Consider the following 26,593-nt stretch of genomic DNA (forward strand, 5'->3'; position numbering starts at 1 on the left):
GGAGTTAGGTTTGGGTTTGAGTAGAATGATAGGCTAGAAAGAGAGGATGCTGATGGTCTTCCAGCTCTACAACTAAACAGTAAAGAAGCTGTGTGGGGTTAAACTACAGAAGGCAATGATTCTACATGAATCAACACGTCCCCATGCTGTACTTACAAGGCAAGTAGCAGAGCCTCCCCCACTGGACCACTTGGTGTGATTTTACTCTGAACCCTGTGACACAATCAACTGCTGATTACGCCCACCTCACCTGTGCCAGGAGGTGCCCAAGGAGATCTAAAGCAGCCTAAGGCCCCACGCACAGACCACTTCCTTAAGAGTCTGTGAGGGATGCAGAGAACAAACACATGGACACCAAGTGGGGAAAGTGGGGAGGGTTGGGGTGGAATGAATTGGGAGATTGGGATACCAAACTGTACACTCTAAATATATGCAGTTTATTGTATGTTAACTGTAGCTCAATAAAAGTTCTTAAAAAAAAAAAAAAAAGAGTCTGTGAGGATGCAACAGGGTGAGCTTTCCCTGGGGACAAACTAATCTTCTCAAGGAATTGTGTAATTTAATTTACTGTATTTCAGTCAACATTCATCCTGTGAAAAGTTTATTCCACAGCTGAATTTGAGCCAATGAACGACTCTGGCTTTCATGCAGGAAAGTATCATAAAGGTACAGGGAAAATGCATTATCAGTCGATACTTTGATTTACCACAATAAGAGCCACCTAATGGGAAGGAAAAAAGTCTTTTAATGGCCACAATTCCCATTCATCCTACATTTACAGAATATATATAGATGGATCTCTCCCCAAAAGAGATTAAATAAGGCTTATAAGGCCAAATTCACCTCCTACATGCTTCTGTGACAGTTTCCCCTCCTTACCACCCCATCCACTTTCATCAGAAATAAAGAGGCCCGAAACACTCATAAAAAGCAATTTCTCACCAGGCTAACTGGGGATATGACCTGATACGAGGAATTAAAATGACAGGGTCCATCCATGAGTGTACGTACTTCACGTTCAAGACTTCACGGAAATCAGGGGAGGGAGTAGGGGGCAAACTGTGAGAGGTTTTCTTTCACTTGAAATTTAACAATTTCTTTTTCTTCCTTATATATAATGAAAAACTATAAAAATCTAATAATGTTATTAGATTAGAAAACGATCATTTATCAACTTTCATTGTGCTCTTTTCTTTTACATATTAATATACAAGTTCTGGAGACGGGGTTGACATCCCAGCTATGTCGTATCCTAGCTCTCTGACTTTGAGCAACATTACTCAAACTCTCTGTATCTCAATTTCCTCATTACTAAAGTAAGAATAACACCAATGACCACTTCATAGGCTTATTATGAATGTTAAGTATTAATATTTATATTTTCTAGAACAATGCTAGGCACATAAAAGTATTATATAATTACTTACTAAATACAAGTAAATTTTTAAAAATTAATTTGAGAATATTTCAACAGTTTTAACTATTTCTTTTAAAGGTAGTACATAAGGTAACATAAATAGCAACAATCTCTCCCCTGAAAATCTTAAAAAAATTCTATATAGAGAGCAAAATTCCATTATTATAAATGGTTTGGAGTATGAAGATAACATCTACTAACAACAGACTTAACTCTGAGACTTGGGTTGCATGTACTTCATTGCATGGAGGAAAAAATATTTGCCCTCAAAACATAACCCAATAATATGTGGACCACTGAGGCGTTTTATAATGAGATTTTACTTTATTATTTCATTTTTCCTCGTGGTTTCTCTCTCAGGAATAAAGGAGAAATGGGAAAATTGTATCACAAGATTAATAAAACTAAAGCCCAGAAACATAAATTGATCTGGCACAGGCTGTACAGGACCCGGGACTGGAACAAGCTTTCTCTCCTCCAGCTGCTCCGTGTGGCACAGCCTGGTGGCCTGGGAGAAGGGACAGAGGGCACAGCTGTTCAGTTTAAAGCTACGAGCCCAGTTTAAAACACAGCTCTGCTATAAGGGTATGGTCTTCAGCAGATTATTTTTTAAATCTCCTAGAGCCTCATTTTCCTCATTTATACTTGTTCAGACTATTTCCTAGCGGAAATACTCCTGTACAGTGTCCTTCGTATTTTCTTGTAGCAAAAAGCACTTGACAACTGTAGGGATGTTCAGTGTCGGTGTAAGAGCTCCTACACCCCAGGTGGCTCTCAGTAGTGACAGGACAGAGCTCTGTCCCCACGATCGCCCACTTCCCGGTCCCTCACACTGTGGCACACATACTCCCATCCTATGATGAGAGGCACTGCCAGCAGCCCTTTAGCCCTTTAGCGAGGATACCATCGGCCATCTGTGGGGTAGAGGGAAAAGAACAAGAGGAAAGACACCTGGGTTCAAATCCCAACTCTGCCGCTCACTGGTTAAAGGTCTTTAGCTCAGTTACCTTACTTTTGGGGGGCTCAGATTTCTTGTCTATACAAATGAGGATATGATACCTCCTTTGATGGGTCATTGAATGGATTTAATAAAGTAACACACATGAAAGTATCTGACACAAAGGAGGTTCTCAGGAGAACTTGGTCTCTCTTCCACACTTCAAGAAATGTGAAAAGTTCATATGATTTAAGTTCTACGAGAAGGTCATCAGGGTTCCTGGGGGGTGGTTCTCAGGTCTAAGTCTCATTTCTAGAGTATAAATTCTACACAACTCATTCATTCATCAAAATCAGGAGTCCCTTACAAACTTATCAACAGGTAGAGGCAAGATTAGTTTTTAAGGGGCTCAGAGAAAGAGAGAGCAGTGTGTAATGAAACATTTAACCAAAGATTTAATCAATCTCTATTTCAGATTATTGGTATCTGATAACAAAACAACAAAAGAATTCGACTGTCATACTTCAGCTCCACCTTTTCCCAAAAATTTGATTTTAAATTTTGAAAGGATTGCCTGTCACTTATCACTAAAATTATCTAATTTTTCCCCTCTTAAGTAATGACTAGTTTTTCGAAAAGATGTTGGAATCTCCTTGGTATTCTGCAAGCCCTAAGATGCAAGAGAGAAAGTAAAGACTAGAACTCTTTCTCTATCACATACACCTACACGCACACACCCCCCACCGTAAACACACAATTATGCACACAGACACCCACACTCACACGCCAAAGCCACTGGTTGCACTGGTTGTCATCCCCCATGCTCCAAAAGCCTGCCGGGTCAAGGAAGGAGCTGTCTGTGTTTTCAGAGCTCTTCCTTCATTCCAAGATATCTCCAGAACATCTCAAAGTAAAGGAACAGGCTTATGATGTTTACTAAAAGTTGGCTGTTATTACTCTTTTGACAATTAAACAGCCCATGTGCTGGCGACCACTCAGCAGGCAGAGACCCATCCCTGCCTAAGCCTGGCTCTGGGCAGTGGGATGAAACGCCTTTCTTTCAGGGATGGTGCAATGTTAGTGCTTCCTACACAGATACTGAGGTTTGGATTTCATTACAACTTACCAAGCAGTTAACACCAGTCACAAAATTGGAACAGATTTAGCAGAGCTTCCAATTTGCAAAGGTTACCTTTAATTACTTTTGTGGAAGAAATGATATTTAGTATGCAAAATCTAATAACCTTCTAATAATAATTCCCAGTAGCCACAGTATTTGCATTTCAATAAAGCTGAGAAATTAGGTATAGGTAAATTTGTGGAAACCAACTACAGCATACATGACACAGTATAGTTATAATTAAAACAGTATGAATAATAAGACAGATGCTTTTTCACTAGCTTCATTTCAGTGGCAAAGAGACAGATCTACACATTCACTCTATAACCCTTGAAATGTGTTATGCCCCAACTGGATGAACAGCCCAAATACTGACTATGAGCTGCTTTTCTCAATATAAAAGTAAACACTCCTTCCTTAAATTCCTGTAATTATATCACTATCCAGGGAAGAATCTTGATAATCTGAAGTTTAAATTTTTAGACTTCAGTGAATACTTTCATACAAATACCAAGAACATCTATAATACAATAATACTTAAGTGTCATTTTAAGTCAGCAAATGAGCAAATATCCAAGTGAATAATATGTAATGATTAATGCACTGAACATTTAATATTAATCACTCCTTTACTGACTATCTCTGGTTTCAAAGCAAGACAAAAAAAGTGGTTCATAAAAGAGAGGAATTAAAATCTGGCATAGCATTATCTTGCAAACACTTGATCCGGCTTTATTTTTAACTTTTTATTTTTTTATTTTTTACAATAAACTGCGTATATTTAGAGTGTACAATTTGGTATCCCAATCTCCCAATTCATTCCCCGCCCCAACCCTCCCCACTTTCCCAACTTGGTGTCCATATGTTTGTTCTCTACATCTGTGTCTCTATTTCTGCCTTGCAAACTGGTTGATTTGTACCGTTTTTCTATAGTCCACATATATGTGTTAATATACAATATTTGTTTTTCTCTTCCTGACTCACTTCACTCTGTATGACAGTCTCTAGGTCCATCTATGTCTCTAAAAATGTCCCAGTTTCATTATTTTTTACAGCTGAGTAATATTTCATTGTATGTATGTACCACATCTTCTTTATCCATTCATCTGTTGATGGACATTTAGGTTGCTTCCATGTCCTGGCTATTGTAAATAGTGCTGCAATGAACATTGGAGTGCATGTGTCTTTTTTTTTTTTTTTTTTTTTTGGGCACACAGGCTTAGTTGCTCCGTGGCATGTGGGATCTTCCTGGAGCAGGGATCGAACCCATGTCCCCTGCATTGGCAGGCGGATTCTTAACCACTGCGCCACCTACGAAGCCCAACATGTGTCTTTTTGAATGATGGTGTTCTCTGGGTATATGCCCAGTAGTGGGATTGCTGGGTCATATGGTAGTTCTATTTTTAGTTTCACAAGGAACCTCCATACTGTTTTCCATAGTGGCTGTATCAATTTACATTCCCACCAGCACTGCAAGAGCGTTCCTTTTTCTCCACACCCTCTCCAGCATTTACTGTTTGTAGAGTTTCTGATGATGCCCATTCTAACTGGTGTGAGGTGATACCTCATTGTAGTTTTGATTTGCATTTCTCTAATAATTAGTGATGTTGAGCAGCTTTTCATGTGCCTCTTGGCCATCCGTATGTCTTCCGGCTTTATTTTTAAGTCTCCTAAGTTAGCATTTCATTTGGTGATGTCTCCAATGGAACTGACAGAATAGTGTCCCACCTCCTGAGTGGCATTTCTGCACCCTGCTCAGGTTTTATAGGGCCTGGAACCACCTCAGTGCTGGAATAGTACTGTAGCTCTCTGAAGGCAGAGGTGGTGAGATCTGATTCTTTGTATCTCTGGGCACCTAATACCATGCCTTCCACAACACAGGCTCTCCACTTAACAGAATGAATTGAAACAACAACAAATTCTTTTTCAAAACATAGAAGGCTCCCATTTTCAATACCGGTGTTAGAAAAAGACACAAGCACCTGCTGGCTGCTCGACAACCCTGCTTTTCCCGCAGCATGCTGACAGTCTGACTGATGGTTAAAAGCATGGGCTCTGGAGTCAGACTGCCAGGGAATGGACCCCACTTTACTGCTTCCTAGCTGGGTTTCCTTGAGAAGTGACTTATCGAATCTGAGCCTTCGTTTCCTCACATATTAATGAGGACAATATTAATAAGACTTCAATGATGAAATGAAGCAACAAATGGAATACATTTAGCACAACACGTGACGCTTAGTACCTGCTTGATAAAGTTAAGGTATACTTGCTAGCAATACTGTATGTATATATTATGCTACAGAAAACATGTAATTTGATCCATAATATAAAGTATACATTGTGTTACAATAGGGGATCAACTAAATGTTTCAAGAATACCAATAAACTACTATTCAGAATATCTACTTTGTTTCATAATCACAACATAATTAGAGATAAGTGATAATTGGGTCAAAACGAATTTCTGAAGATAATAAGCTCCACTACATTCTAAAAACCCTAAACTTAACCTAGCTAATACAGACTTTAAGTATAATTAAACCTAGAAAATCATTTCTGTCAAGCAAGTTTAATAAACTGTTATTGCTTACGAAATTCACTAGCACTGTGGAAAAATAAGAAAAAAATTAAATCACAAACTTTAATGTGCATGTATATGGACAGCTGAATTAAAGATTTATTCATATATACTCCCACACACCCCAAAGGGAAAAAATGCCACTTACCTGTACCGGTGCTTATAACTCATGGATCCAAACTTGCTGAGTTTTCTTGACAATGAATTTGATTCATTCTCTGGCATTCTAATAAATTTTTAAAAGAAAATTAGATAAAGACTCAGAAACATACTCATGCAACACTTGCACAAAAGCTATGTAGAAATATATAATAATGCAATACTGCTTAACACATAGTTGAAACATTTTATTCATTCTACATATTGGCATGAAATAATAATCAATTATTTTTAAGCTAATACTTGAAACAAAAACCACATTCTAGTATTTTATATACATATAATATCAAAATACTCATACTTCCTGCTGAAGACTATTAGATACATCACTGACCTTACAAGGAAGCTTTTGTTGTGAATCCATTTAATTTCTCTACTTAAATTACCTTGGGAACTTGGTCACTACGTTGATTTACCCAAGCCAAGGTTCTCGTGACAGTCAATCGTATCTGATGTGGTGGTTCACCCTTCTTTGTACTTTCCATTCCAGGGTACGTTCAACACACACCTCCCGTGGAGTCCCTTGTCCCAGCCCCACTGAACAAGAGGCAATGTCTCAGTTCTTTGGGGCCACATCCCTTTCTAAATACAAACTCCACAAAGGACACTGGTTATTTGATAAGACTACTTCCCTAGCATCATGCTATTTGGGGAAATTGTTCCATGTAAATCAAATAGGAATAAGGGGAAGAATTAGTCTAGTTTTAAATTTAAAAACCACAAATAAAGTTTAATGTCTTATCTAATAAAATTCAGTCTTATCTTCACACCATACGGATGTGAAACAAACAGTGTCCCCACAACCAATGGTCACTTCTCTACCCTCATCTTATGTTACCGCCCAGGAGCATGCAATGCAGCTGCCAGCTCCTTATTCTTCATGACATCTTCCTCCCTCATTTCCCATTTTCCCATACTCTACTGCTTACTCCTTCACATACTCCCCGGCTGGCACTCCCTGTCCTCTAAATGCTGGAGGGGGGCGGGGGCGCGCCCACAGCTCAGTCCTTGGCTTTCTGCTTCTCTCTCTTCACTTTTTCCATAGTGACCCCATCCAGTCCCCTTTGCCTTAACACATATGAAAGTGACATGACCAACCTTGGTCTTTCCTGTAAGCACTGCATACCCACCTGCCCATTCCATACCTCCAGGCTAACAGGCATTTCAAATTTAGTATGTCCGCAGTAGAATGCTTAATTTCCACCAATACCAAAGCTGCACTTTTACATAAACCTAAAAAGCAATTGTCCTTGACCCTTTCTTGCAGTAGGAAGGGTATCTATACATATGTGCGTGTAAAAAAGTTCACACAAGAGAAACACTTCTAAATTTCTTCTTGTAGACAGGACAGAACCCTTGTTATACAAGCAAATGCAGTTTTCATTTATTAGGACAGTGAACAAAGGTTTCACATTCACGTACCTAAAAAATGTGTGATGTTCTACACTACACTTCCAAAGATGCTTGCAAGCAGTTTTACTTCGAGCTTCAAAAAAAAATGAGGTTTCATTGCACTGAGAGAGAAAAAGAGAGACAATATAAATTATAGACCATGACATTCTTCAGATGACAGCCACCCTCCTAGGTACCAAAAATTCAAGTAAGCAGAGAAATTATTGTTAACACATAAAAAAAAGAATAATTACCTCTTGATAAAAGTACAAAATATAAGTTCCATGTAAATCTTGGTGCCATCACCTTTCTACATTACCCCATGACCACGGATAATCACACTGATGGCACTGAAGCACTGCAAACTCTTCTGCCATCAATGGACACCAAAACAGGAAAAATACTGTGTGGAAATCAACTTCCCCCAAAAAGAAGACACCCATAAATCCAGTTCTTAAGTGTACTTTTTTTCAGGGATGCACAGGCCTTAAACTAAGCTTAAACTAAAGAATCTCAAGAGGGGCCACTGGGAGGAGCGACCACCACAGCAGTGTAATCTGGGCAAGTTAAATAATGTCTCAGAACTGAGTTTCTCCATTCTGCATCAAGTTATTGAGTGAAATAAATTAAATGACATGACAGATGTAAAGTTCCATATATTAGGTATGCAATTAATTATAATCTGGTAGTTACTTATCTATTTTAATATATAAGAAACAAAGGCAATATTAGAGGTAATTTTGATTGTGCAGGAAAAGACACTATTTTTTTCAAGTGACTGACTAGGAAACCAAGCAAAATACAGTATCCATACTAAAATAATAATAAACCACAAGCTCTTTGAAGTTATATAATTGCTAATTTAGTTTCAAATAAAAACCAAACTCAAGCTGCAAAGGCAGAAATGCCCCTGAAATAAGGTTTCCATGGATTCACAAACACAGAATTGTCAATGCAGAGGAATAACTGAAATGATTCCTCCTGCTACACACACACTTTTAACAAGGACAGAACATTCATATGATGAAATTTCTCCCAAGTCCATCTAGAATGAGGCTGTCCAATTTAGGAGTTTATTTGCAAAATGAAAGGATGTCATGGAAACTGAGCCACTATATGCATGTTACAGCAAGGCAACCTGTAATTCCAAAACCTTATGAGGCAGAGGAAGGAACTTAGGGCAAGTTTCAGGTTTCTAAGTTGGGTGCTGCTAAATACTAAAATACAGCAAGTGGGAAAAATTGGGGAATTGGATGGCGGGGGGAATAGATAATAAGTTTGGGCTATTTCGATTTTCAGGTGCCCATGGAACTGGGAACGCAACACGCCTAGTGGGCCAGTAATCACACAAGGGTAATGCTGAGGAGAGAGGTCCTATCTGCTGCCACAGATGACTTCACCTGAGAAGCTAAAACAGGGTGCCCAGGGAGAGAGCACAGAGTGGATAAAGGTGGAATCGCAGTGAAGATGCTAGTGAAGGTAAAGTGATGGAGGTCAAAATGGACCAGGAGGCAGTGGTGTCAGAGAGGCTGGAGGAGAGGGCAAGTCTCAAGTGACCCACAGAGGTCACAGGGTTTGACCTGACTCTCACGGGGAGAAATCTTTGGTGGCTTTTGTGAAACGGTAAAGAGTACAAGGTGAGGAAGAAAAGGCAATGAATTCAGAAAGTGTTTTTTCCTCAAAAGTAAAAGAAACTAGGGGGGAGGTGTGGAGGAGGGGGTTCAGAGGAAATCACAGAAGATCCTTAGAGGCAGGGTGGGGAAACCAAGCATCCTGTCAGGAGATGGGAACACTTAGAGAGGACTTTTTCTTTTTTTACTTTTCCTTTTTAAAATATACATACATGGTACAGACACCAAAAATTACCAAAGTGGATACACAATAATAATTCAATCTCTCTCCTACCACTGTCCCCAATTCCCCTCCCCAGAGGCAACCACTATTAAGAGTTTCTTATGTGACATGCCGACGTTTTAAGGTCATGGGATTATCCAAATATATAATGCGCAGGTCATTAATTTTAAGATAATTTTGCTTCTGGTTGTGTATGGGGATAAGTAAGATAAAGACAGTATATGGGGCTTCCTTGGCGGTCCAGTGGTTAAGATTCCAGGCTTCCACTGCAGGGGGCATGGATTCGATCCCTGGTAAGGGAACTAAGATCTGGCACGCCATCCCCCCTAAAGGAAAAAAAAAGCAGCAGCAGCCAGTAAAGGACAGGCTGCTCCTCCCCTCCCCCACTACCACCTTCCTCAGTATATATGCCCATCTCCTGTCAAGAACTGAAACACTAAGTGTGCTACGACTAACGTACTGGACACTGTCACTGACAAGAAATGGTGTCTGCTGATGACTATTCTGTGACACAGACACCTTCACATTTTAGCAAGGGCATCCACAAATAAGGTGGAATTCACATACTAAATCAAATTTTCACAAAGTGATTTAATTACATATATTATCCAGATTTCCAAAAGTGGAAGAGAAACAAAAAAACACTTTCAAACTTGAAAATAAAGTAAAAGTCCTCAAACTTTTCTAGGACTGGTTTTCACTTTATTCATCACATAAACATCTGTATTCTTTTGCTTTTCAAATAGAGACCTGGTCACAGGAAATCTAACTTTTAATATATTTTTTAAAACTACCATCACCTAATAAAAGGATAAAAGGCACTTAAGATCCAACCAGAACTGGGTTTTCTCAAGTTTCCTTGGGTACAAATATATTAAAGGAACAAAAGAGCCTCCCAAAGGCCCCTTAATTACTTCTGCCCTGTGCAAGTGACAAGTATAAACTCATTCCCCCATTCATACAGGGCTTTAATTCCAGCTGCCTGGGTTTTGTCCCACTGTTAGCAAAATGATCCAAATACTAAAAGGCAGGTTAACATAAATTTAAAAAAGAGCCAAAGAGGGGGTGGGATGAACTGAGAGATTGGGACTGACATATATACACTACTATGTATAGAATAGATAACTAATGAGAACTTGCTGTATAGCACAGGAAACTCCACTTAGTGCTCTGTGGTGACCTAAATGGGAAGGAATTTCAAAAAAGAGAGGATATATGTATACATACAGCTGATTCACTTCGCTGCACAGTAGAAACGAACACAAGATCGCACAACTATACACCAACAAAAAAAATAGATTTAAAAATTTTTTAATAAAAAAAGACCCAGGTATGGGACTTCCTAGGTGGCGCAGTGGTAAAGAATCTGCCTGCCAATGCAGGGGACACAGGTTCGAGCCCTGCTCTGGGAAGATTCCACATGCCACGGAGCAACTAAGCCTGTGCGCCACAACTATTGAGCCTGTGCTCTAGAGCCCGTGAGCCACAACTACTGAGCCCACGGGCTGCAACTACTGAAGCCCACACGCCTAGGGCCCACGCTCCACAACAAGGGAAGCCACTACAATGAGAAGCCCGCGCACCACAATGAAGAGTAGCCCCCACTCTCAGCAACTAGAGAAAGCCCATGTACAGCAACGAAGACCCAGCACAGCCAATAAATAAATAAAATAAATAAATTAATTAAATTAAAAAAAAAAAAAAAGACCCAGGGATTCTGAATAAATTTTCTGTATTTCTGCCGCTTACAATAGCTGCTGGCATGAATGTAACTGATGCAGCATTCAAATGCCTTTCTTTTTGAAACTACCTACTAAACCTCTTCCAAAGGGACGTGGACAATTAGCACCTTTCCAATCGTTCATACAAAGATGAGTAGCTACTTCACTTCAGAAGTTCACTCCAACCTGTTACTAAAATACTTCATCCAAGCATTCAGTGCTTGCCTTTGGCAAAATGACTCTGACACCTTCACAGCTTTGGTCATGTCACTGCCAGAAGTAAAGCTATGTTCTGAATCCATTTCTTTTCATTTTATAAACAGATCAAGCTTAAGTCACCTCTCACGCACATATCACGCGGGGGCTTCATCCCACTGTGGATCTCCAGGTAAACTGGGCTCAAAGTCCCAATTCCGGAATTGGGAAGAATTGTAAGAATGTGTTTGTAAGAATTCAGGACCTGGATCACACGGATGAAACCCGAAGCTAACGCCCTCTGTTCTTCTCACTCCTTTCCCATCGTTGCTGGACGCGTTTCTCTGTGCAACCTTGAAGAAGTCAATCTACCGTAGCCTGGCTTCTCTGAAGCGTCTTCAGTTTACTGACAGGGCCACGGAGGGCTCACACTGCAAGATGCACAGCGGCACGCGCGTCCTGGGCTCCAGCTTCGCAGCCTCTCCCACGCCCAACGGCCCCGCTACACTCAGCTCCTACTCCAGCCAGTCCCGCCGCCTTGGGAAGCGGCCACAGCTGGACAACCTGCCCTCCCCACCTTCCCTAGAATTATGAGGATGGACATCTTCTCAGTCCTGTCATTACATGTTCGTCCCACCTCGAAGGTCCACAGAAGTAACTTAAAGTACACGGCAAAGATCAAATACTTAAGAGTAAAAGAGATTAGTACTTCCAACAATAGTAAGAGGCAATCATTATATAAATGTTGTAAAGGCCTACAGCAGAGAGTTTTCTTATCAATGATTCAAAAAGGCAGAGGAGAGGCTAAAAAGAAGTGCAAAGGCTACAAGTCTACAGTATTATGGAATCTGTTTTTAAACATTCAGTCTCTACAAGATTTATATGTACTTGGCAATTGTTATCTTAACTTTAGGCACTAGAGGAAATAAAAATCAGGGGGCTAACAGTCAATGACTGAAAGAACTTAATTACTGATCAAGCAAAGAAGGCAAATGGTGGAACGGAAAAAAATTTATTCTTGAACTAAAAATAAATACCAAAGAAATATCACAAAATTTTAAGTATGTTGAGAAACTGTATCTTTATAAATGGTGAGCCTGAATGACTGCAGTTGTAAAAATTTAACTATGTTTGTGTATGTGAGACAGTGGGCACAATGTTTGTTTTAATCATTTTCCACTGCTTTCTCATCCGGCATGCAAAGCCAGATAAAGAATTCAGAGTAACCCCTGCAACAAAAAAAGTACCAATCTTGTTATTATTTGGAAAGGGAAGTTAGAAAGGAATTTTAAAGCACTGAGTAAAATATTATCTTGTTCAAATTTTTTCTTTACATAATGCGCCCTAAGAAGTGTTTCTCACAGCATTAATGTCTTGCGATATTGGCATAAAAACAGTTCTATAGTCAAATAAGTTTGGGAAACACTGGGTTAAACACTCAGACCTCTTAATGAGCTAATGCGTACTGTGACTCTCCAAGAAATGGTAAGGTAGCTGGTGTTTCCCTGATTTACATGAGCAAAAACTTTATTCCAAGTATGCTGGTTTAGAAAATGTTACATAAACACCCCTACACACACACACACATCAATTACTTTTTAAATTCTTTTTGAAATGAGCATAATATGGTTCGAATTAAAAAATCACTGTGCATTTCAACAGAGCACTGGAAGAATAACATTAATTTCCATTCCTACATATATGCTGCATTTTACAATAAAAGAACAAAAACAGCAAAAATATTCCAGAACTTTCATCAGCTATGTGGCTTATATTTCAAATTATACACTAAACATGAAAAATCTTTTTACCTTTTACAGATGAATAAATTAATCGCTTGATGAATAAAACTGTTTATAACTCTTTCTAGTTCATAGAAACATAAATTACAGAGTTTGAAAGGATACGTTAGATTGTGTTGCATCTCTCCTTTTTCCTTTTCCTCCCAAGAATTCAAAAGGAGAAAACTGGAGCCAAAACATTAGAGAATATTTATATCATGTTTCAGTAAACTTTGAAAACTACTTTGTTGAGCTTATTCTGCTTCCTATTTGAAAAAATTCACAAATGCAAGCCGAGGACTCCAGATGGCTTGCTTTTGTTACTGTTGTTTTTTACTCTATGTTTTCCTCATCTGCTCTTTGAAGAAACTGTAGGATTTCGTAAAATATCAGCATTTTTCTCTTATACTTGCAGATTTCACTTTTTAATGATAACTAATTCTTATTGGCAGTCTTACAAACGTTTAAAAAATTTAATAACAAATGTTACTTAAGTTTGTTAAAATGAAGGTATATCTGGTAAGACCTACTGATACTCTTAATGCAGAAAAATTTTATAGCAGAATTTAGACATTCCTTCCAAACAAATGGCTCATTTAATTACGGAGAAACATGCGTACTAGCAAATGAAGCAAAGAAAACTCCATGGGCCTGAAAGACCCGAGCTCCTCTTCCTGCCTCAGCACAAGCTCTTCACCAGCCAAGACTGGTCAAGAACAAGGTGCTGCCTGAGCCCTTTCCTGTGCAAAACTTCAAGAGCGGTAAATGCATGAGAATAAGACACTTCCAGCTCAGAGACATATACCAGGTGCCTGTTACCAGTCCAACTTTGGACCGGGTTCATTTAACCTCACAACAACCCTGTAAGACAGATTTTATCATCCTCACTTTGTAGATAAGGAAATGTAGGTTAAATGTCATTCAGGAAATTGTCCAAAGTTAAGAGAAGCGGGAGATCTGGAGCTACACCATGCTACCTGACCACTAGTCTAATAGTCTGTCACTGAATCTGAAAGACTCCAAACCAAATTGTCAGGATCCAAATGCTGCTAACAGAGTTACATTCATGAACACTTGGGGGAAAACATAACACCTATAGTTCCAAGTACCCTCATATATTGTGGGTGAAACATACAATGGCACAGAAACTGTGGGTGAAGGTTGGGTGGGGGAATCAGGTAGGAGCTAACATAGCTACACATGCACTCACCCTTTGACTGAGCGTTCCCACTCCTGGGACTTTACCCCAAAGACAGCCCCCCAACGGTACAAAAATACATATGTTCAAAGTTATTGATTGAAGGAAAAATCTTAATTGCAAACTATCAAGAACTACTTAAAAGTCCCAGCATGAGAGATGGGTTGAGTAAACTATTTTACGGGCAATCAATGGAGTACTCTGCAGCTGTACAAGAGAACGAGAAAGCTCCCAATGAACAGATACAGAGAGATTTCTAGGAGATACTACTAAATGAAAGAAAAAGCGCAAAAACCACACACAGTATGCTATATTTTATGTAAGAAAGAAAAAAATTTTAATACGCTTATCTTTGTAAACAGAAATACAGGGAGGAGGATAAACCATAAGACACTGAAGCTGGTTACCTACAAAGAAGGGTGAGGGAATGGAAGTGAAGGAATACGGGACTTAGTGATACTTCTGAGTGTGCCTTCTCGCACACTTTTGCCTTTTGGAAGCATGCTAATCTTCTACATCTTTAAAAAATAAAATCAAATAAATGAGCATATGAAGGGGGGACCTATAACTGAAAGCAAACTGAAACAGGTAAACCTAACTAGATCTCAAATGGAAGGCAGGGCCAAGCCAAGTAAATTTGGAGCAAAGTATTAGACTTTATGCTTAGTCTTGGCAAGGTGATATACGTGAGTGAAAGAACCACACACATGCAAAAACCCTGTCAATTTTAGTGGTTTGGCCAAAGCAATTCTGAAACTATCTGAGATGTAGTTTAGGATTGAGCACACAAGTAAATGTGTTACTGTTATCTGGAGCCAGTGGTCTCACGGCCAAAGAAAAGCTGTTCAAAAATGAAATGAGGGAAGGAAGAGCGAGCCCTGTGGGGATGGATGAAACTGGAGGTATGGCATGAACTTATGATTTCTAAAATATGTAGAAGCATGTTTCCATGCGCACATGTGTACGAACATATGTATTTATATTTGTACATATGTGTATATTCACGCATGTATTCCCTAGCTTTGTCCACTAGAAAGGCAGAGAAGCAAAGTCACCCCAGTAGCAATGACCACACGTAACACCCAGATCTTGACCCTTCCCCACTAAAAGGAACTAGGGCTCTTTGGAGAGATGGCTGATAACAGGGTGGATGCAGGGTAGGTACAAGATGCCCCTGAAATACCATGCTGTACCAAAAAAGGAAGAAAGTGACCAAAACAAAGGGCAGGTCAAAAGGGCACAGGAGCCCCAAAGGGCTCCCACTGGCCAAATCTAGGACAACTTCAACACCAGAATAGTTAGGCATTAGGTATATTACAAACCACTGAAAAGATAGGAGTAAGTCCATGCCGGTAACAGAAATAAAAAAGAAGGTGAGGCTCTCACTTACAGCGGGATGCCAAGGGCTGACTGATAAATGTGGAATCAGTGGGAGAGCTAGAAAATCAGGATTCTGCAAGCATCACGGTAAGATCGGATCAGGCAAGAGTCCTCAATGAATGCTAGACCTAAGGGAAATATTGAAGAGCAGGGTATTTGCCTTGAATTACATTATCCCTTCACAGACTGCTTATTAGCTGCATAAAAACTTAGCAATTATATAGTGGAAAACTGGGACAACCATGACTGGGTGACCAAACTTAACATAACCAATGAGAGGCAGATGGCGTTACCACGCACCTCCAGATGTGACACCCTGGGAGAGACACAATTTCACCTGTGCTGCTTTCTAGATGAGAACACAGAACCTCGTCTAATTACAGTGAAACAGACAAATATGAAATGAACATCTTTCCACAGTTGGCCCTTGAACAACAGGGGTGTCAGGAGCGTGAACCCCCGCACAGTCGAGAATCTGGGATAACTTTACAGCTGGCCCTCTGGATCCAAGGTTCTGCCTCTGCATGTTCAACTAATCACAGATCAAGAAGTACCTATAGGTGGACCCACGCAGTTCAAACTCCTAGTTCAAGGGTCAACTGTATTTTCAAAAAGTGGGGTAGAATTGTAGTCTTCAAAAATCTCAATCATAAAAAACAAAAATGCTACTAAAATGTTCCAGGTTAAAGGAGGCTAAGTTGGTTCTGCATTGGAGCAGGACGATACTATAAAGAACTTTATTAGGTCAACCAATGAAATCGGAATATAGAAAGTAGATGATAGAAGTATTCTACCAACATAAATTTATTAAGTTGATAACTGTACTGTGGTCTGTGGTCACATCAGAGGCCATCTCTATTCTTAGGAAATACACACTGAAGTATTTAGAGACACATGACACATGAAACTTACAGTCAAATTGTTCAGAAGGGAGTGTGTGTGTGTGTGTGTGTATGTGTGTATGTGTGTGTAGAGAGAGAAAAATAAAAAAGGAAATGGAGTAAAATATTAACAAGTGAATGTGAGTAGTAAAAAAATATTTTAATCTTTGCAACTTTTGGTAAATTTGGAATTATTTTCAAATAACAACAAATTTTAAAAATCTGTAGTTCTACTAAAAATGAGAAAGGAACTCCTAGCTTATGTAAGCAAGACCTCTTGGGCTTGTTGACAAACAGTGACGGCTCCTGGCCACCATTACTTCCTCTTCTCAAAGCAGCTTGAGAGTTCGGCCAAGTGGGTCTAATTACTCACGGCCAGAGCTGCCAGAAACCTTTTGGTTCTACATCCTGTCACGCTGGGTAGGTTTAGGTGAGGTTAGTTCCATGACGCATCACACGTAAATGTAATCACAGCATTATTTTTTTCCCACTTACTCAACAAATATGCTTAGTACATGCCAACTTCCAGGCCTACTCTGGGGACTTCATGCTTTCCCTGTTCATGAAACCAAGAAATTCAGGTATGGTCCTCAACTCCTCCCTATTTTTCACAAAAAATCCAATCTGCTACCAATCAGAAGCAATTTTACCTCCTAAATGCCTCTCAAGTCTGCCCACTTGCCTCCTTCCTTGTGGTGACTCCCCCTCATCACCTCCCCTTGATCAGTCTGCAGTCTCCTCACTTGTCTGTCTCTGTTCACCCTGCAACCAGAGTGCTCATTCTGAAATGTGAATCTGATCACAGGGGGTGAGGCCCAGGCCCCCCAGCAGTCCTCCCGTTCATCAGTCAGCATCAACCCCAGCACACACACACAGGTCAGAGAGGCTCTCTTCCAAGAAAGGCAGGACTGCACTAGGGCACTGGGATCATCTCCCTTCTCTCAGGCCTTCTACCCTCATCACCAGGGTGGATGGCAGACGTGGAAAACCAACTCTCACTCCCTTTGGAATTTCACAGCCTCTCTGCTTTCATCTGCCTTCAACCCACTGGACCCTGCCTCACTATGCCCCCTTATCTGTTTATGTCAGTCACCCCCAGATAACGCTCAGCATATCGCCTCGCCTGTCCCCGTCTCGCACTGCTACCCGCATCCTGAAACCCTTCCTTGATGCCCTCTGGAATTCACCTCCTACCATCAGCAAAATCCCCTAGCTCCACTCTGTTCTCTTAAACAGAGAGGGTGTTGCCTTCACCCTCTTGAGCCACTAACCCTGCCTCTCCCCCAAGGACAGTGTTCACGGCAGTCTTCTCAAGTGATGATGTGCCTTCTGCTCCAACTCTTCTCATATCCCTGTGCCTGCAAGTGGGGGAGAATCCTCCTTGCTCCCCATTGCCACTTTCCGACCATTCTCTCTCCCTGCCCGTAAAACTCCCAGCTTTGAATCTCATCAGATTATATCACCTGCGATCTCCATGGTGGCTGATACCCTTAAAGTCATCTCCCTCACGTGCTGACACTACTACAGTCTCTGTCACTCTCTCCAACCCTTGTATTAATTATTGGAAATTTCAGTATATAAAGAAACAATCCCTCCCACTCCCAGACATCTCAGTTCCCTGAACTTCTCTTCTCCAACAAGGCTGTCTTCCCCCCTCTCCCTGCGCCCACGCCCCGCCAGGCTCCTAACCCCAGAGCAGGGTTTCTCAGCTTCAGCACTACTGAAACTTGGGATGAGGTGGGGGGGTTGCTTCCTGTACACAACACTTTGAAAGAGTTTAGCAGCACAGCCAAACTCCACCCTGTAGAAGCCAGCAGCATCCCTGTCCCACCCAGCACTGCGACAACTAACAATGTCTCTAGATGTTGCCAAATATCCCCAGGGCTGGGGAGAAGGGGGTGAGAGGTAACTGCCCCCAGGCAGAACCACTGCCTTAAGACTTTCCCTTTACAATAACTGAAGCCACTCAATGCCTAGCACCCAACTTTCTGATCACCACCCTCGTTCTCCAGCTCCCTTTCCCCAGTACCCTACCACCCAAAATCTTTCAACTAAACCAGGAAACTCGACCCACAAACTCAATCACACTTTCACTCGCCTCACGCACCTCCTCATCCAGTTTCAACTCGACGGTAAATCATTAATAATCACTCCCTTGCCCCACGGGGCTCCCTTGCCCTTCTCTCGCTGTGTATTGCTTTCTTGAGAAAACCAACTCCCCACTTGCTCCAAGCCTGCATCAGTGTCACTGAATGCGACTGGAGAAAAGCACCCCGTGAGTGGGCTCACTTTAAATTATGATCCTTCACACAACCAAACTATCACAGGACACCACTGAACCACACGTACCATGTCCATTTTCTCTCAAAACTTACTATGTCATCGCTTCCTCTTCCTTCAGACCCCAACATGTCCTACCCAACTTCAGTCTCAGCTGCTGACCATGCTACCTAGTTCCCTCAAAATAAAAAGCAGAATGCTCTATTCTGGGGCCTCTCGCCTTCTGAGATGGCCCACAGTCTATCTGGGGAGTGTGTCTCTCCCAGGGCCGCTCTCCCTCTCTGAAATGGACCGTACTCTGTCTATGGAATGTGTATCCCTCTAAATAAACCTGCTTTCGCTTAAAAAAAAAAAAAAAAAAAAAGCAGAATGGTCATAAGGGATCCACCCACCTGTCCCAATCTACGTTCCCACACTCCTTCTTCCTGCCTGCACACCATACCTGGCTGCTCTCTAAAACCACGTATATACAATAGCGGGCATCCCCTGTCCTCTACTCCAGGAGTATCATTCCAGCATTTCCCTCTCTTCTACATCAAGTTTTCACCACGTATTGGATCATTCTCATCAAGGTATAAATTTGCTATTATTTCTTCCACCTCATTAAACAAAACAAAACACACCTCCTCTTGCCCCACTTCCCCTGCCTGCTATCTCCCTGTTCGTTCCTCTCGGTGGAAAGACTCCTCAGAAGAGCTGTCCACACTCACCAGTTCCACTCCTCCTCTTACCTCTTCCGTTTTTCTTAATTAGCATGCCTCAATTTAGGTGTTCATTCTCCTATGAATGAGCTTCTCTGTTATTTTATTTATTTTTTACTTTTACGTAAGTCTTGCAAGGAATATCCATGTCCCTCGTGATTCTCTAGGGTACACGCACCTAAGAGTGGAGTTGCTGGGTTTAAACTCACTCATCAAGAAAAATAAACACCGTATGCTAATGCATATATATGGAATCTAGAAAAATGGTACTGATGAACCTAGTGGCAGGGCAGGAATACAGACACAGACATAGAGAATGGACTTGAGGACACAGTGGGGGAAGGGGAAGCTGGGACAAAGAGAGGAGCATTGACATATATACACTACCAAATGTAAAACAGATAGCTAGTGGGAAGCTGCTGCAGAGCACAGGGAGATCAGCTCAATGCTTTATGACAACCTAGAGGGGTGGGACAGAGAGGGTGGGAGGGAGGCTCAAGAGGGAGGAGGTATGGGGATATATGTATACACATAGCTGATGCATTTTGTTGTACAGCAGAAACTAACACAATATTGTGGCGCAATTATACTCCAATAAAGATAAAAATTTTAAATGAATAAATAAAAACCATCGAATTGTATACTTTAAATAGGTGAATTGTAAAATTGTTTCTAAAATTCAAAAAAAAAAAGAAAAAACAAAAAAAACCCACCTCACTCTTCAATCCACTGAAACTGGTCTTATCAATGACCTCCTACATTCCTAACCTCAACGGTCAATTCTCAGTCCTTACCTAATTGACATGTTCACATCATTCGACCCTTACTTCATATATGAATTTTACTTGGCAAAGGTGAAGACAATTCAGGATTCCTTCCACCTCCCTGATTGTTCCTTTTCAGCCTCCATTTCTGGTTCTTCCTCTTCTTATCTACACTAATTCTGCTAGTGACCTCACACAGTCTTATGGCTTTGAATCCCGGGATATGTCAATGATTCTCAAATTTGAATAACCTGCCCAGACGGGTCCTGAACTCCAGACTCCCACAGCCCACTTATTAAACGCCCCCACTCAGACGTCTGAGACACCTCAGACTCCCCATCTTAAACATGGGGCTCCTGATCCTCCCCCCGAGCCGGCTCTGCTCACAGCCTTCCCCACCTCCCTTGACGGCAGCTCCAGTCTCACTGCCCTCCGTGCCAAACACCTTGGGGTCACCAGGACGCCCCTCTCTCATCGCCCCCACATCCACAAGACCATGTGGCTACATGCAGACTCCAAGAGCTCCTCAGCACTCGGAACACTCCTACTCTGCTCCAAGTTACTATCATCTCTCACCTGGATTTTTGAAATAAGCGTTAGTTGTTGAACGAGTGAACAAGCAGCAATCTTGGCTCTCATGACATGCAGTGAAATTCAATCATCTGATCCAGACTTTAAAAACATTTAAACTCCTAGTAATAAACACATTCTTAAAACCAAGAGCTAACATATAAGTGGTAAAACAATAGTGGTATTTTCATTAAAATAAAAAACCAATCAAGAATCCTTTATATGACTAGATCACCTGACACTCTTCTGGAACTTGTGACCAATACTATAAAATATGAAACTTGATTAAATAACAGAAACAAGAGAATAAACTATTTTTATTTGTGACTGACATAATCATATAGCTATAAAAAAGTATAAGTACCAAATTAAGAACTCTTGGCTAGAACAAAACAATTCAACAAGATGTCCAGATTTGAGATAAACATAAAATTCCATAACTTTCACTTCTATGAGATACAAGAAGGGGAAAAAAATATCATCTGCGATATTAAGAAAAAAAGTAAAACACACAACCAAACACTACACAGGCACACATGAATAAATATAATAAAAGGAGGAATGTTTATGATATGCTATGAAGTATAAAAACTGTGTGCAAAATCATATAGGGATGATACATACATACATGTATATATACATATATTACATGTTCACTCCAACAGTGCAAAATCTGAAAGGGATTGTACCAAAATAGTAATCATAATCACTACTGTTGAATTCCAAGTTACTAGATAATTTAAATTTTCTTCTTTATGGTGTAATTCCCGGATTTCTACCATCGTTACATAAGATCTTTATTTAAACCACAGTTCCTATTTTGAAGCTTAAACAATGCATAAAAGTATTTACAGTAATTAGTTTCTGAATCTGTCACAGGGATACATTTTCATAAAACTAGTACTTAGTTGCAGACAGCTATTTGCTGTTCTCTCAAAAATGAATCACTAAACTCATTGTTATATCTGAGAATGATGAGATTGTTATTTGCGGATGCAAAGCAATATATAAACAGATAATCAGTACATGTTATACATTAATATTTATTATGTCAGTGTGTCATGTTGGACACAGTTAACATTAAAAAGCGGAATGGGACGGGGTTAGTGGCAGAGTGTGACACCAGGAAAATCTTTTATCTGCAGGACACTGCTGTTCTTTTGGGAACTGAATCTCCGAATTTAGTCCTAACAGCGCTTAACATACACAGTTAAGTCTCTATCACAGGACCAGTCGACCAGAAAACCAGCAGAATAAGGATTTCAATCATTTTTCAAGCTGACTGTGATTATTGTCCCAGGCAATAGGTTTCAGGGGGCTTTTTTCTTTAAACTATGATTACAGTTAGGCCTCCATAATAATCAACTTAATTCTACCATTATGTAAATCACCACCTCACAAAGAGATACCCTGGTGGAGAAAGAAGAAAGACTCTGCAAAGCCAGAATACTTGGGAAATGGAGTGCTTTGGTTAAATTAATGTGCTATTTAATAAAATAAAATTTAAAATCCCTTTAATTCAAGCCTGAGTTATATGTGACCTGCTTTGCCACCTTACTAAAGACCACTGCCACCAAGCTTAACGACCCAGGAGCACACAGTGCCTCAGGCCGCACGTGAACAAACGTCAGTGGCTCCTCAGAGATGCCACAGCAAAGGGACTGACCTGTGTGTGTAGGAAACCCCACGGAGACAGCCATCAAAAAAAAAATCAAATGATGACATCAATTTTGTTGCTGTTTTTACAACAAATGTGAGAAGCTGAAAGTTCAAGTTAGCTGCAACCTGACCAAATATTTATCCCAAAGCAATAGAAGACATTTTAAGGCCCTGTAATAATAATATACAAGGAGTTCACCAAAGGACCTCATTCACAAAAATAACTCAGGCCTAAATGGAAAGATGACTTTGAAGAACAGTAATGCTTCCACGAAAAAAGTCTTATCATTTTATTATCACATTCTTATTAAAACTTGAAATGTTACAATATTTCCAAGTATTAAAACAGACCTTACTCTTTGCATTACTAAATCATGTGAAACCAGCAGCAGGAGAGGGAGGAACTATAACACTACTATCTAATGAGCTATGCTACTTTTGGATGATAATTCATCTTTTGTCAACACATCTTTTACAGTTGGTATGTCTAATCAGGAGTTGAAGAAATCTGGACTTTCTTCAAACTAGACTGTTGAGAACTACTATAAGCTTTTTAGACTATTCATTCCTTTAAAAACCAGGAATTTCCCGACCGTACAAGTTAAAACTCATTTCAAAATCCAATTTTAGTTTCATTAATAATTGGCAGGGTGTCACACAGTTCCGGACCGGATCACTGTATTTCTTCTAGAAGAAGGACAAACAGTAGTATCAGGTTCTCTGATTTGACAGCCCACCATCCCAGCACATCAATTCACTGATCAGGCCACAAGTATTTACTGAGCACCTGCTACCTGAGGGGCACTAAGCCAGATACCAGGTTCCAACTGTGGTTGCAGCCACTTTTCTTCCTGTGTCTTAGCTTGTGTCTGCATCAGTAGATTTTGTTTACCTCTCTTTACAAGTATCTTATTAGAAAGTCAATTCAATACTACTTGCTTAAGTTTTCTTTCTGCTTGAAGTTAGTATCAAAGAGACAGAAGGGTGAATTCTCCTACATCATATTTTCACCCAAGTATCCCATAAACATGAATTATAGTAATAACACTTCAAGGGAGCATTATTTCCACAGGGAGATTAAAAGGAAGCTTTCACATTCTGTCTTCTCTTGCCCAGTTTCCTAAAAGCTCTCTGTCAAGGCACGAGAGCACCCTGAGGCTCTGACAAATACTGTGCTTGCTACCCAAACAGTCCCGGAGGTCACTGCCAAGCTGCAGAGTGACCATCAGCATTTTTACACCCTTGGCTTACACTCTCCCTTGAAAGCATCCAGAATTTCCCATCTGGTTTATCTACCACGCTCAACTAAGGAAATAACAGAAGTGTGACTCCCTACAGGTTGTTCAATTGACTTCAGGACAGAATTAGGACATGTTTTATCTTGCATGCAGGCTGCACCCTTCTGATTCCATGAATCTTACCTTCACAGACCATACTGAAGACTGAATTACACCAATAATGAGAGTCACATCCTATTCTCTCCTGTGCATTAGAAAGTTTTTTTTTTTTCCTTTGCTAAAACTGGTGACACTTCTCCATTACCAACTCATTCATTTCTATTCACTTCCCCTTCCCTTCCTTGAGAAGAGGTTGTTCACATGACTCAATAAATCTGGTTCCATGTGGCCACAGCTGAAGAAAACATGGCAGTTTTACTTCACCGTGTCTTCTAAGTTATCAACGAGCAGACAAGACTTTCCGTCTCAGGGAAGCTAAGCATTAAACACAAACTTACATCTTTTCCCAGTACTCTGAGTTCAAACTGTGTCTCCTTGAAATGAACCTTTGTAATCCGAGGCCTGAAAAACAAAACAAAGCGTGGGAAGTATTCAGTAGGAAAAGACTGGTTTATAGACTGCTACTGTACCGGTAGAGAGTTCCCTGTACATCCTTTACTCTGGACACCTTCTTAAACAAAACTCCATTCTCACTCTCCTGGGCTTCTCCAATAAATGCAGACAAGCTTGGAATTCCCAGGCCCTGGTGGTACTGCCTTTCCAGACATAGTGTAGTGCTACGGGCTCCCCTATCTCTCTCAGATCCTTTCCCATTTAAAGTTAGAACTCCGAGTAGTTCTGGGTCCACAGTCTACCCCTGGAATGGGCAGGAAATCCTGCTACACACAGCTTCCATGGACAAGAGAGTCCAGAATCAAAATACCTGAAATTTACAGAGAAAATATACACTGAGATGCATTGGAAGAAAACTTATACCCAATTTCATTCATTTACTTATCAACCACTGGAAATGTATCTGTTTGCTTTTCCCCAACACTTTCAATGACACACAAGTCCCATAAGCCCAATACATACAGTGTACAACTTTAATACCAACTCTGCCTTCACGTCAGACTTACCAGAAATACTTCCCCACTTGTTTTTTATTCTTGTAGACAACAACACCAACTGGAGTTAATCCTAAGAAATACTCAGATTTGTTTTCTCCCTACAAAAACAAACATGTGCTTATAACCATAAATCTGTTCACGTAAAAATTCTTTGTCAAACTGTAACTAGCCATACACACATCATCTGTTGCATAAACACTAGATCTGGTTTTTGAAAGATATCAGCTTAGAAAGCTAGCTAAGCTATCACGGTAGCTAACGTGCTGCTCATTTTTTTTCAAAGTTTTTAAGAAAATTGCTCTTAGTGCATTCTAACTGGTCACCTCAGTTCATTAAAAGAACCTGGACTACCTACCAATCCAGCCACTGACTGATTCACCCCATGTTGCTTCTACGGTGGTATTCAACCCTGGCTGCACATTAACTGGAATCCCCAAAGCAGCTTAAGATGGTGATGTCTAGGTACCATCAAAACAGGTTAAATGAGAATCTGTAATGATGGGGCCCAGGTATCAAAAAGACACACGTGCTCCAGGTGATTCTCCTGTGCAGCCAAGAACAGACAACCACTGGCTGTGCGCAAGGGCCCCTTCCAAGGGCTCACCTTGATCTTACTCTCTGACCAGGACCATCATGAGGCCTGAGTCACCACCATCCTCCCCAGAAACCTCAGAGCCACCTGCAGACACATGCATGGATTTTCTGAGGTCTCCAGTATGCTCCTTCCTATTTCCATTTTAAGACTGCTCAAAATTTTTTAAATATGGTCTCTTCTGGTAAAGACTGGAAACCCTTCATTTACGGGCAATAACAAATCCCAATTAAGAAAATGAGATTCCGAAATGAAAAGGTCACAAACAGAGTGGGTACCAAGGACACACAGAGAACTGTATTTGTATGCATCTTTTTTCTACTCTAAGGTCAAACAACAGCCTGCAAAGTCAAATTCCCAAAGAACATAAGACAACTAACATACTTTCAAAGAATATCAGCTGTTGCCCACTTTCAGTTCTAAAAATTTTATTTTAAAGGAATGTATGGAGATTCTAATGAATCTGGTTCATTTGCCATAAATTTCTACCTCCCACAAAACAAATATTTTTGAAATAGGATAAACATTACACAAATGCAGAGGCATTTTGCAGAAGACTCTCTCTTTATACATTTCCTATAAAAGGTATTTATTGAAAAACTGAAAACCTAGCAAGATTAATGTGGCTAGAAGAGAAAAAAATATTCCACAAAGTCTTAGAAGTATTTTTAAAGGACAGTAGTACGGAGCATTTCATAGTTTAATGAGATTAGACTGTAATTTAGCAGTGAACTACTACTTCTCCCAAATATGTAACTTTTATTGCCATATTAACAGTATACCCAGGGATGCTTCTAATTCTTTACATATAATACGAGATGATTTGTTTCAGGGAACTCTGAAATGCTGATGCGCAAAAGACATATTACAAAATGAATACATAAATGAGCTATTCGCATTACAGTAAGTCTTATCAGGGTATCTTAAAAATTGAGTTCAAAACAAAAACAAAAACAAACAAAAAAAACAATCTGAGTTCCATAATCCAATTGACAAACATTCAATCTACATACAATCTTTAGCAATTCACTTCATGTAAAGAATAAGACACCTGGTCCATTTTCTCA

At 40.2% G+C, this 26,593-nt stretch overlaps 1 protein-coding gene across 4 annotated transcripts in view; it reads right to left on the bottom strand.

Annotated features, from left to right (window-relative positions):
• EPB41L4A (erythrocyte membrane protein band 4.1 like 4A) overlaps positions 1 to 26,593 on the bottom strand; it is a 250,607-nt gene that overhangs the window by 64,000 nt on the left and 160,014 nt on the right. For all 4 annotated transcript variants that reach the window (XM_057737443.1, XM_057737428.1, XM_057737436.1 and 1 more), the window contains exons 8-11: positions 24,944 to 25,032; positions 24,323 to 24,386; positions 7,634 to 7,725; positions 6,201 to 6,278 (exon numbers count right to left, since the gene is read on the bottom strand). In XM_057737443.1, the coding sequence (XP_057593426.1) occupies positions 6,201 to 6,278; positions 7,634 to 7,725; positions 24,323 to 24,386; positions 24,944 to 25,032 (323 nt within the window). The remainder of the gene's footprint in view (positions 1 to 6,200; positions 6,279 to 7,633; positions 7,726 to 24,322; positions 24,387 to 24,943; positions 25,033 to 26,593) is intronic.

Source organism: Hippopotamus amphibius, chromosome 1, assembly GCF_030028045.1.
Source record: "Hippopotamus amphibius kiboko isolate mHipAmp2 chromosome 1, mHipAmp2.hap2, whole genome shotgun sequence".
Taxonomy (NCBI): Eukaryota; Metazoa; Chordata; class Mammalia; order Artiodactyla; family Hippopotamidae; genus Hippopotamus; species Hippopotamus amphibius.